This window comes from Anomaloglossus baeobatrachus, chromosome 8 (genome assembly GCF_048569485.1).
Source record: "Anomaloglossus baeobatrachus isolate aAnoBae1 chromosome 8, aAnoBae1.hap1, whole genome shotgun sequence".
NCBI classification, from domain to species: domain Eukaryota; kingdom Metazoa; phylum Chordata; class Amphibia; order Anura; family Aromobatidae; genus Anomaloglossus; species Anomaloglossus baeobatrachus.
This window is the reverse complement of record NC_134360.1, coordinates 15,638,882-15,651,993: the sequence shown is the minus strand read 5'-3', so window position 1 is coordinate 15,651,993 and position 13,112 is coordinate 15,638,882. Positions and strand designations below refer to the sequence as shown.

The 13,112-nt window shown below is 54.3% G+C and overlaps 1 protein-coding gene across 1 annotated transcript in view; it reads left to right on the top strand.

Moving 5' to 3' along the window:
* Positions 1-12,316, top strand: part of ASB14 (ankyrin repeat and SOCS box containing 14) — a 51,111-nt gene extending 38,795 nt beyond the window's left edge. The window contains exons 9-10 of the mRNA XM_075321325.1: positions 3,223-3,376; positions 11,323-12,316. Coding sequence (XP_075177440.1) covers positions 3,223-3,376; positions 11,323-11,501 — 333 coding nt within the window. The 3' untranslated portion in view covers positions 11,502-12,316. The remainder of the gene's footprint in view (positions 1-3,222; positions 3,377-11,322) is intronic.
* The last annotated feature ends 796 nt before the right edge of the window (positions 12,317-13,112 follow it).

Sequence of the window (13,112 nt, the reverse complement as noted above, 5' to 3'; positions counted from 1 at the left end):
GTGCTGTTGTGATCTTCCAGGACCTGCCGGAGGATCACATGGCCAGAAGCATGTGATATCCCCGGATGTTGTGAGTATAAGCGCGTATGTGCGATATCGTCAGTGTCTGTGTGTGTGAGTATATGCGATCGGGTGTGTGTGAGTGGATGCGATCGGGTGTGTGTGAGTGTATGCGATCGGGTGTGTGTGAGTGTATGCGATCGGGTGTGTGTGAGTGGATGCGATCGGGTGTGTGTGAGTAGATGCGATCGGGTGTGTGTGAGTGGATGCGATCGGGTGTGTGTGAGTGGATGCGATCGGGTGTGTGAGTGTCGGCAGAGGAGCACGGCGTGCTGGAGAAGGCTGGGAGCAGAGAGGCTGATCATGGGGAAGGCTGGGAGGAGAGAGGCTGATGCTGGGGGAGGCTGGGAGGGGGAGGCTGGGATGAGGGAGGCTGATGCTGGTGGAGGCTGATGCTTGGGGAGGCTGATGCTGGGGGAGGCTGGAAGGAGAGAGGCTAATGCTGGTGGAGGCTGATGCTTGGGGAGGCTGATGCTGGGGGAGACTGGGAGGGGAAGGCTGATGCTGAGGGAGGCTGGGAGGAAGGAGGCTGGGAGGAGAGAGGCTGATCCTGGAGAAGGCTGGGAACGGGAGGCTGATGCTGGGGGAGGCTGGAAGGAGAGAGGCTGATGCTGGGGGAGGCTGGAAGGAGAGAGGCTGATGCTGGTGGAGGCTGATGCTGGTGGAGGCTGATGCTTGGGGAGGCTGATGCTGGGGGAGACTGGGAGCGGAAGGCTGATGCTGAGGGAGGCTGGGAGAGGGAGGCTGGGAGGAAGGAGGCTGGGAGGAGAGAGGCTGATCCTGGAGAAGGCTGGGAACGGGAGGCTGATGCTGGGGGAGGCTGGAAGGAGAGAGGCTGATGCTGGGGGAGGCTGGAAGGAGAGAGGCTGATGCTGGTGGAGGCTGATGCTGGTGGAGGCTGATGCTTGGGGAGGCTGATGCTGGGGGAGACTGGGAGCGGAAGGCTGATGCTGAGGGAGGCTGGGAGAGGGAGGCTGGGAGGAAGGAGGCTGGGAGGAGAGAGGCTGATCCTGGGGAAGGCTGGGAAGGGGAGGCTGATGCTGGGGGAGGCTGGAAGGAGAGAGGCTGATGCTGGTGGAGGCTGATGCATGGGGAGGCTGATGCTGGGGGAGACTGGGAGCAGAAGACTGATGCTGAGGGAGGCTGGGAGGAAGGAGGCTGGGAGGAAGGAGGCTGGGAGGAGAGAGGCTGATCCTGGGGAAGGCTGGGAAGGGGAGGCTGATGCTGAGGGAAGCTGGAAGGAGAGAGGCTGATGCTGGGGGAGGCTGGAAGGAGAGAGGCTGAGGCTGGGAGGAGAGAGGCTGATGCTGGGGAAGGCTGATGCTGAGGGAGGCTGGGAGGGGAAAGCTGATGCTGGGGAAGGCTGGGAGGACGGAGGCTGGGAGGAGAGAGGCTGATCCTGGGGAAGGCTGGGAGAGGGAGGCTGATGCTGGAGGAGGCTGGAAGGAGAGAGGCTGATGCTGGCGGAGGCTGATGCTGGGGAGGCTGGGAGAGGGAGGCTGATGCTGAGGGAGGCTGGGAGGAGGGAGGCTGGGAGAGGTAGGCTGAGAGAAGAGAGGCTGATGCACACACACACACACACACGCGCGCGCACTGCACAACACACCACACACACACTGGGAACCACAAACAACTGCCCTACACAGACACCCACACACACAGACAACGCTGCACACACACAACACCCAACACACAAACACCGCGGCACACACAAATATACGCACATACCGCACAACACACACATTGCACAAAACATACCTCCCCCCAAAACACACCACACACACACAAACTGCGCAACACACACACAACGCTACAGACACACAGCGCTCCACAAACAACGCAACACACGCAACACACATACAACACCGCTCTCACCCCCCGTCACACCCAGACAACACCCAGAACATGTACAGCGCCTACACAAACACTTGGTAACTACAGACAACAACATCTCTCTATATATATATATATATATATATATATATATATATATATATATATATAACAAAAATCATACATGAACTACACAATACGTAAATTCTAGAATACCCGATGCGTAGAATCGGGCCACCTTCTAGTATATATATATATATATATATATATATATATATATATATATATATGCGGCAGAATCTTTTGGGGTTTTTTATGTGGATTTTTGGACCTGAATATCTCCATATCCCCATAGAGAGATCTCCTTTTGTATTTGGGGTGTAGGCGGTAGGTGAAGGGCACACGTCAGAACACTCGAGCTCTTACAGTTTTTTCTTTTCCACCAAAATTGAAAATATTTTTCCTAAATATAATTTTAAATTATATTCTGAGATTACTGGATGACGTCCCCAGTCAGGACGATAGATAAATGACGCTACAGAGGATAGGGGAGGTGGTAAATAAATATTGCCATCAGACAGTTAAAGGGGTTCTCCAAGCAGGGACCCCCCATCTCTAAATTTCCTCTCTATGCTTAGGATGTAGGAGGGATAACGACTGCTCTTTGCTTATACTCCGTTGCCAATTTGCCTTTCATAGTGAATACATACTAAATAAATAACTACATAGATCTTAGACCTGATGAGACTGGAGTACTTACTGTGAAACTTCATTTCAGAAGAGAAGGCTGCGTAATCCTGTGTTTTTCTGTTCCTAGTGTCATTATTTGGGTACGGTTCCACTTGCATATGACTCGTGTGAGTCTCGCATCGGTATCACCCTGCGCTCCCGCACGCTCTCCGGACAGGAGCGGGTCTGGTGCATGTATTTCCATGCAGCTGAGGCGCTCGTGTCCAGGGAGCGTGCGGCCGTGCCGGGTGATACCGATGTGTATGACTCGTGCGAGTCTCGCAAGTGGAACTCCGGCCTAATGGTCACTTTTAATATCAGGATTAAATGGCCGTTCCGCTTTGGAATTTTCAAAGTAAGCACACCAGCCTCATCAGGTTTAATAACATTTGAAATGTGAAACCTTTTACAGATCCACATTTCTAAGGTGTAAAGAAACAAACAGTTAAAAAAAAAGTTGTCTCCCCACATCTTACATCCAGTGGCTCATGGTGCAGACGCCGTTCACAACGACAGATACCGTTGGGCACTAATAACGCTGATCATGTTCCAAACGTTTATTTCACCACATCTCCCCCCCCCTATCTGTCACGTTCTCAGTTTTGTGAGGTCATCACCCTGACGTGGCTCCGGCACCTCTCCGGGAACGTCGTTCGGGTCATGATGGACTACGTGGACCGGGTGGACCTTTGCTCCAAGCTCCGAGACACTCTGATAAAGCAGAAGCTGTGGCCTGAAATTCACTCCATCATAAGTAAGTAACTGGGGTGTCTTCAGGGAGCGCGGACAAAGTAGAAGGAGGAAGAAAAAAAATAATACCAAACCCTATTAACGTTGACCCACCTAACCTTTACAGTGAAGCAGTCATCTCGGAAAACGATATTTACCTGCAAACAAAAGGGTTAATCTGCAGGTGAACAGAGTTACAATGCTGCCCGTCCTCCTTACTGAACGTGCAGCTACTGGGAGAAAATGAATTTACGTCCTCCCAGGAGCTGCTGGCTTTCAATCATGGGGGTGGTGCACAGCGTCACAATGATGCTCATGCTCCTTACTGAACGTGCAGCTGCCGGGAGAAAATTAACTTATGTCCTCCCAGGAGCCGCTGGCTTTCAATCATGGGGGTGGTGCACAGCGTCACAATGATGCTCATGCTCCTTACTGAACGTGCAGCTACTGGGAGAAAATGAATTTACGTCCTCCCAGGAGCCGCTGGCTTTCAATCATGGGGGTGGTGCACAGCGTCACAACGATGTTCATGCTCCTTACTGAACGTGCAGCTGCCGGGAGAAAATTAACTTACGTCCTCCCAGGAGCCGCCGGCTTTCAATCACGGGGCCTTGCACAGCGTGATTACAGTCCCCACTCGCTATACTGAGCGGTGGCTCTAAGCTCGTGCTGCGCTACGAGCCGTCATTCAGGCTGCTGGAGCTTAGAGCCACCGCTCAGTATAGCGAGTGGGGGCTGTAACTGCTCCGTGCTCGCACCTATGATTGAAAGCCGGCGGCTCCTGGGAGGAAATAAGTTCATTTTCTCTTGGTAGCTGCATGTTCAGTAAAGCGGTCGGCCATCATTTTAACTATTTACCTGCTGATGAACCCCAGATCTGCAGGTAAATGGTATTTTCCAGGTTTCCTTTAACACTTCTTATCACCTTTAAGGGTAAATATTTTTCTTTATTTGTTCCTTACGTCTTAGGCCCGTTTCACACGTCAGTGAAAAACACAGACGTTTTTCACTGGCGTGTAAAGCACGCACATGTCCCTGCGTGTGCCGAAAATCACGACACACGTGGGTTGTCTAAGTGCAATCCGAGCTCCGTTCTCCGTGGCCCGTGATTGCACTTAGAGATTCACTCACCTGCGCCCGCTCCCGCTGTCCATAGTGCTGAATCCTCCCGCGACGCAGCATCCGGCCGGCGGTGACCACCGCAGCAGCTGCTTCCGGGTCGGCTGTGTCGCGCATAATGAATATGCGCGACAGTAATCAGCCGGCACAGAAGCAGCAGGCTGCACGGGCTGCAGAGGACATCGCTGGACGCCGGGTGAGTTAAAATGTTTTTTATTTTAAAAGCACGTTTTTTTCTGGCACGTGTTTCACGGACTACACCACTGCGTGGTCCGTGGAACATCAGTGATGCCAGAAAAAAATGGACATGTCTCCTGCAGCAATCACGCACACGCGGGTACGCCGCACGGAGACACGTGCAGTGACAAATCACTGACGTGTGAGCAGACCCATTCATTATAATGAGCCTGCGTATGTCAGTGATTCTGGTACGTTTAAAAAAAAGCACAAACGTCCCAGAATCACTGACGTGTGAAAGGGGCCTTATAGTGGGGTTTTTCTTTGTCGCTCCATTGGGAGACCCAGACAATTGGGTGTATAGCTTCTGCCTCCGGAGGCCACACAAAGTATTACACTTTAAAAAGTGTAACCCCTCCCCTCTGCCTATACACCCTCCCGTGCATCACGGGCTCCTCAGTTTTATGCTTTGTGTGGAAGGAGGCACACATCCACTTATGCATTCTCATATTAGTTATGTCGGTTGGAAGAAAAGAGGGCCCCCACGGGGCCCCCGGCATGTTCCCTTCTCACCCCACTACGTCGGCGGTGTTGTTAAGGTTGAAGTACCCATTGCGGGTACAGAGGCTGGAGCCACATGCCGTCTCCTTCACCATCCCTTAGCGGCTCTGGGAGAAGTGGGATCCTAAGCGGTCATCCATTTACTGGGACCGTGCTCCCTCCGCAGCCCCTGTGGGAACCTGCCGGACCGGAGCCTCTTCAACCTCAGGGACCGGGCCCTGCCACTCAAAGGTACTCTGTGTCCCCATTGGGGACTGTGCAGGGAGTGCACCTTCTTCCCGGAAGCCGCGGCAGCTGCTGAATTGAGAAGGCCGGTGGACTTCCGCGCCGACCGTGCCTGCTTGTCGGGCGCGGTCTCAAATTTAGTCCCCGGCTTCATCGCGCCCTAGTCGCAAAAATCCCGCCCCCGGGCCTGCCTGTCAGGGGTAAGGGCGGGATTACCAACCTGACGTCGGATGTGAGGGCTGGAGCATCCTGCATGTTTTCCTCCCCCCTCACTGATCACTGTGGGGACCCCAGATTCCCGCATTTTCCTGGCGCCGCCCACGGCTCCACTCCTCCCCTGAGAGCTCCGGCAGCCATTTTTTTGGCATTCTGCCGGTGGAGGATTCTCAGTGAACAGCTCTGCAGCTCCGGGGGATCTAAGGCAGGGAATCTGGAGGACACACTCCGCTTGTTAGCGGTCGGTAAGCCACACCGGTCACCCGGTGCTGGTCCCCCTAGGGTGCCGGAATAGATACGTGTATATATATATATATATCTGTTCGGTCGGGCTGTATACCCCTTTCCCATATACCCTCAGTGATCACTCTCCTAGGAGACAACAGCATGTCGTCCACAAGGAGCAAAGCTGCTAAGGCACAGGGTTTTTTTGCGGCCTGTACCTCTTGTGGGGCTATGTTACCTGCGGGTTCCACCTACCCTCACTGTGAGCAATGTTCGACCCCTGTTTCACTTGCTCAGCCGGAGCCTCGGACACTGGTGGGCCCCTCGGCTCATGTAGACCCCCCTGCTCCCCCTGACCAGGCTGCAGGGACAGAGTTCGCCTCTTTTGCTGAGAAACTCTCTGAGTCACTTTCACAATCCATGGCTCAGTCTATGGACAAATGGTCTTCTAAGCTGCTAGAGGCTTTGCAGTCCAGACCGGTCCTTTCACAGGCCCCGGCCCCTGTTGGCTCGTCGCCTCCAGGCCCCTCTCGGTCCGCGCCGTAGCGCGCTCCCAGGTTGGCCCCTAGGTCTCAGGCGGAGGACTCCTGCCCGGACCACAGTCCTAGACCGGCTAAGCGGGCTCGCTGGGAATCTTCCCCGACTTCCTCACGTTGCTCGGGATCCCAGCTTGAGGACTTTCTGGAGGACGAGGCGGACGTCGCAGCTCAGGGCTCTGACCCTGACGTCGCCCTTAACCTTGATACACCTGAAGGGGACGCCTTAGTAAATGATCTTATCTCATCCATCAACCAGGTGTTGGATCTCTCACCTCCGCCTCCTACTGTAGAGGAGTCGGCGTCTCAGCAGGAGAAACACCAGTTTCGGTTCCCCAAACGTACACGCAATGCGTTTTTCGATCACTCTAACTTCAGAGACGCTGTCAAGAAGCCCAGAGCGGTCCCGGACAAGCGCTTTACTAAGCGCCTCACTGACACGCGTTACCCCTTTCCATCTGAAGTTGTTAAGGGTTGGGCTCACTGTCCCAAGGTGGATCCTCCAGTCTCTAGATTGGCGGCTAGATCCGTGGTATCGGTTGCAGATGGCTCATCCCTGAAGGATGCCATTGACAGACAGATAGAGCTCTTGGTGAAGTCCATCTATGAGGCCACGGGCGCGTCTTTTGCCCCAGCCTTTGCAGCCGTGTGGGCACTCCAAGCTATCTCGGCTTGTCTGACTGAGATTAATGCTGTCACACGTAATTCTGCTCCGCAAGTTGCGTCTTTGACCTCTCAGGCGTCAGCCTTTTCATCCTACGCCATGAATGCAGTCCTTGACTCTGCTAGCCGTACAGCTGTAGCATCCGCTAACTCTGTGGCAGTCCGCAGGGCCATGTGGCTGCGCGAATGGAAGGCAGACTCGGCTTCCAAGAGGTTCTTAACCGGTTTGCCGTTTTCTGACGACCGTTTGTTTGGCGAACGATTGGATGAGATTATTAAGGAATCCAAAGGAAAGGATTCCTCCTTACCCCAGTCCAAACCTAAGAGACCTCAGCAACGGAAAATACAATCGAGGTTTCGGTCCTTTCGTCCCTCCGCCAAGCCCCAATCCTCTTCGTCCAACAGGCCGGAGAAAGGCCAGAGGAACTCCTATGCGTGGCGATCCAAGTCTCGCCCACAAAAGGCCGCAGGAGGCACTGCCTCCAAGACGGCTTCCTCATGACTCTCGGCCTCCCCTGACCGCATCCTCGGTCGGTGGCAGGCTCTCCCGCTTTGGTGACGCCTGGTGGCCACATGTTCAAGACCGATGGGTGGGAGACATTCTGTCTCATGGTTACAGGATAGAGTTCAGCTCTCGTCCTGCGGCTCGCTTCTTCAGAACCTCTCCGCCCCCCGCTCAGGCCGACGCACTTTTTCAGGCAGTAGCCGCTCTAAAGATGGAAGGAGTTGTGATCCCCGTTCCCCTTCAGGAACGTGGTCGCAGATTTTACTCCAACTTGTTCGTGGTGCCAAAAAAGGACGGGTCATTCCGTCCCGTTCTGGACCTCAAGCTACTCAACAGACATGTGAGAACCAGACGGTTCCAGATGGAATCCCTCCGCTCGGTCATCGCCTCAATGTCACAAGGAGACTTCCTAGCATCGATCGACATCAAGGATGCTTATCTCCATATACCGATCGCACCCGAGCATCAACGTTTCCTGCGTTTCGCCATCGGGGACGAACACCTCCAGTTCGTGGCATTGCCTTTCGGCTTGGCGACAGCACCACGGGTTTTCACCAAAGTCATGGCATCCGTTGTGGCGGTACTGCATTCTCAGGGCCACTCGGTGATTCCCTACTTGGACGATCTCCTAGTCAGGGCCCCGTCTCGGGTGGCGTGTCAACAAATTCTGTCGCTCTGGCGACTCTCCAGCGGTTCGGGTGGATCATCAACTTCCCGAAATCCAAGTTGACACCGACCCAATCACTGACGTACCTTGGGATGGAGTTTCATACACAGTCAGCGGTAGTCAAGCTTCCGAGCGACAAACAGCTTTCTCTGCAGGCAGGGGTGCAATCACTTCTTCGGAGTCAGTCACACCCCTTAAGGCGCCTCATGCACTTCCTGGGGAAGATGGTGGCAGCTATAGAGGCAGTCCCGTTCACGCAATTCCATCTTCGGCCACTCCAATGGGACATTCTCCGCAAATGGGACAGGAGGTCGGCTTCCCTCGACAGGAACGTCTCTCTTTCCCTTGCAACCAAGACGTCATTTCAGTGGTGGCTCCTTCCCAATTCTCTATCGCAGGGAAAATCCTTCCTACCCCCAACCTGGGCTGTGGTCACCACGGACGCGAGCCTGTCAGGGTGGGGAGCGGTTTTTCTCCACCACAGGGCTCAGGGAACCTGGACTCCGATAGAGTCATCCCTTCAGATCAATATTCTGGAGATAAGGGCAGTATATCTAGCCCTATTGGCTTTCCAGCGGTGGCTGGAGGGCAGGCAGATCCGTATCCAGTCGGACAACGCCACTGCCGTCGCATACATCAACCACCAAGGCGGCACTCGCCGTCGTCAAGCCTTCCAGGAAGTCCGACGAATTCTGCAGTGGGTGGAAGCCACAGCCTCCACCATCTCCGCAGTTCACATCCCGGGCGTAGAAAACTGGGAAGCAGATTTTCTCAGTCGTCAGGGCATGGATGCGGGGGAATGGTCTCTGCACCCAGACGTGTTTCGAGAGATCTGTCGCCGCTGGGGAACGCCGGACGTCGATCTCATGGCGTCACGGCACAACAACAAAGTCCCGGCATTTATGGCACGGTCTCAGGATCACAGAGCTCTGGCGGCGGACGCGTTAGTTCAGGATTGGTCGCAGTTTCGACTGCCTTATGTGTTTCCTCCTCTGGCGATGCTGCCCAGAGTGTTACGCAAGATCAGGTCCGAATGCCGTCGCGCCATTCTCGTCGCTCCAGACTGGCCAAGGCGGTCATGGTACCCGGATCTGTGGCATCTCACGGTGGGTCAACCGTGGGCGCTTCCAGACCGCCCAGACTTGCTGTCACAAGGCCCGTTTTTCCATCTGAATTCTGTGGCCCTCAACCTGACTGTGTGGCCATTGAGTCCTGGCTCCTAGCGTCTTCAGGGTTATCGCAGGATGTCATTGCCACTATGAGACAGGCCAGGAAGCCAACGTCCGCCAAGATCTATTACAGGTCTTGGCAAATCTTCTTATCCTGGTGCGCTAATAACGGTTTTTCTCCCTGGCCGTTTGCCTTACCCACTTTTCTTTCATTCCTACAATCTGGAATGGACAAGGGTTTGTCCCTCGGCTCTCTCAAGGGCCAAGTATCGGCGCTCTCCGTGTTTTTTCAAAAGCGTCTAGCCAGGATTCCGCAGGTCCGCACGTTCCTGCAGGGAGTTTGCCACATAGTCCCACCTTACAAGCGTCCGCTTGAACCCTGGGATCTTAACAGGGTGCTAACGGCTCTTCAGAAACCACCTTTCGAGCCGCTGCATGATGTCTCTCTATCACGTCTTTCGCAGAAGGTGGCCTTTCTAGTGGCAGTTACATCACTCCGGAGAGTGTCTGAGCTTGCAGCGCTGTCATGCAAAGCCCCCTTCCTGGTGTTTCACCAGGATAAGGTGGTTCTGCGTCCGGTCCCGGACTTTCTCCCTAAGGTGGTATCCCCTTTTCATCTCAATCAGGATATCTCCTTGCCTTCATTTTGCCCTAATCCAATTCACCAGTGTGAAAAGGATTTGCACTCTTTGGATCTTGTGAGAGCACTCCGGCTCTACGTGTCTCGCACAGCGCTCCTGCGTCGTTCAGATGCGCTCTTTGTCCTTGTCGCTGGCCAGCGTAAGGGTTCGCAGGCTTCCAAGTCAACCTTGGCTCGGTGGATCAAGGAACCGATTCTCGAAGCCTACCGTTCTTCTGGGCTTCCGCTTCCTTCAGGGCTGAAAGCCCATTCTACCAGAGCCGTGGGTGCGTCCTGGGCATTGCAGCACCGGGCTACGGCTCAGCAGGTGTGTCAGGCAGCTACGTGGTCTAGTCTGCACACTTTCACGAAGCACTATCAAGTGCATACCTATGCTTCGGCAGACGCCAGTCTAGGTAGGCGAGTCCTTCAGGCGGCGGTTGCCCACCTGTAAGAGGGGGCCGTTTTTTCGGCTCTTTTTTATTGTGGTATTCTTTTACCCACCCAGGGACTGCTTTTGGACGTCCCAATTGTCTGGGTCTCCCAATGGAGCGACAAAGAAGAAGGGAATTTTGTTTACTTACCGTAAATTCCTTTTCTTCTAGCTCCTATTGGGAGACCCAGCACCCGCCCCTGTACCCTTCGGGCTGTTGTTCTTTTGTGTACACATGTTGTTCATGTTGAATTGTTCTTTTGGTTCATGGTCTTCAGTTCTCCGAACATCCTTCGGATTGAATTTACCCTAGACCAATTTATAAGTTTCCTCCTTCCTGCTTTTGCACCAAAACTGAGGAGCCCGTGATGCACGGGAGGGTGTATAGGCAGAGGGGAGGGGTTACACTTTTTAAAGTGTAATACTTTGTGTGGCCTCCGGAGGCAGAAGCTATACACCCAATTGTCTGGGTCTCCCAATAGGAGCTAGAAGAAAAGGAATTTACGGTAAGTAAACAAAATTCCCTTCTTTTTCTACTTGGTCCAAACTTCAAGACTGAGCACTATATGGAGTTAGAATTGCCAAGAAGTCCCCCTTTATAGATGTAACTATAGTGAACGGGCCCTATGGGCTTCTGACCCTGTACCCCATGGCACTCAGAGCCACTGTGCCCTATGGATCGTACCCCATGGCACTCAGAGCTAAAGTGCCCTATCGATACACAGTGTTGGGGGTATGATACTCCCTTAAAAAAATGCAAAAGGGAACATGATACATTGTTATGCAGGAATGGTAACCGAAAGGGGAACACACATATTCTGGACAGGACATTTCCAGTTTTCTTTCCTTTTTGCAGCCAATCCGCGCTCCTTGAAGCACTTGTGCCGCCTGAAGATCCGGCGGTGCATGGGGCGGCTTCATCTGCGCTGTCCGGTGTTTATGTCCTTTCTGCCGCTGCCCAATCGCTTACGAGATTATATCCTCTACAAGGAATACGATCTGTTTGGACAAGGTAACTTTGTGCGGAGCTGGTGAAAATCCGTCATTATGAAGGGACGTGCCGCGGGCTCCGCCAGCAGCCGAACATTCACCGGACGGACGGACGCCTACTGTCTGATTACCTTTCTTATTGATGGGAGCAGAGAATCCAGCCGGTCAGTGTCATTTTTGCTTTTTCGGAGGATCCATTTTACTTGCATCATCGATCAGTTGGTCATTAAAGAAAACTTTGTGTCCAATTGCCAAGCCGCCGTTGCTGCAGAGAATGTGTGCGCTTAGCCTTGTGAATGGCGGTTATCCAGCTCTGGTCACCTCTATGGAAAACGACAATGCAAAAGCCAAGAACAGATAAGTGAGGGGCCTCGAATTGTTGGGGTCCCAGAGACTGAACCTTCCTTACAGGGTTTTGCCTTCCTCTAGGTCAATATGTCGTTTGGTGACAGATCGGCGCCGATGGATTATGTCTTAGTTCAACCTTTAAAAAATATGAAACTTTTTGGGTCTTTGCCGCCGCCTCAAGAGAAAACGACTTCTATGGACTGAATATTTACAAAACAAAAAAATAAAATTTGCTTTCTGTTAACGATTAAAATGTATCAGAGGAAGAGGACGTTTTGCTGCTAATTGTGCAGATTCCACGTCTGTAATTGTTACATCAGGACAATAAAATGCATCTACATTAATATTGGACGCGGTCGAGAACGAGGGAATTCTGCTGAAATAAGTGAAAGCGATTACACCAGAAATGTCCAACCGGGCACCAGTGCGAGAGCAGAGCGGGGTCCGAATGTCACCGTCACATCGCACCAGGCAAAGGTGCTGCGTTATTACTACACAACACAGGAGAAATCAGTGAGGGTAGTGGGGGGGGGGGCAAAGAGGGGACAGCAGTGAGGGGGGGGCAAGGGAGGAGACAGCGGGGAGGGGAGTGGGCAGGGGCAAGGGAGGAGACAGAGTGGGGGGGGCAAGGGAGGAGACAGCGGGGAGGGGAGTGGGCGGGGGCAAGGGAGGAGACAGAGTGGGGGGGCAAGGGAGGAGACAGCGGGGAGGGGAGGGGCAAGGGAGGAGACAGCAGGGAGGGGAGTGGGGGGGGCAAGGGAGGAGACAGCGGGGAGGGGAGTGGGGGGGAAAGGGAGGAGACAGCGGGGAGGGGAGTGGGGGGAGGGAAGTGGGAAAGAGGAGACAGCGGGGAGGGGAGTGGGGGGGCGGGGGAGGAGAAAGCAGTGGGGGAGTGGGGGGGCGAGGGAGGAGACAGCAGTGAGGGGAGGGGGCGAGGGAGGAGACAGCAGTGAGGGGAGGGGGCGGGCGAGGGAGGAGACAGCAGTGAGGGGAGGGGGCGAGGGAGGAGACAGCAGTGAGGGGAGGGGGCGAGGGAGGAGACAGCAGTGAGGGGAGTGGGGGGGTGGCAAGGGAGTGGGGGGGGCAAGGGAGTGGGGGGGGCAAGGGAGGAGACAGAGTGGGGGGGCAAGGGAGGAGACAGCAGTGAGGGGAAGGGGGGGCGAGGGAGGAGACAGCAGTGAGGGGAGGGGGAAGGGAGGAGACAGCAGTGAGGGGAGGGGGGAAGGGAGGAGACAGCAGTGAGGGGAGGGGGGAAGGGAGGAGACAGCAGTGAGGGGAGGGGGGAAGGGAGGAGACAGCAGTGAGGGG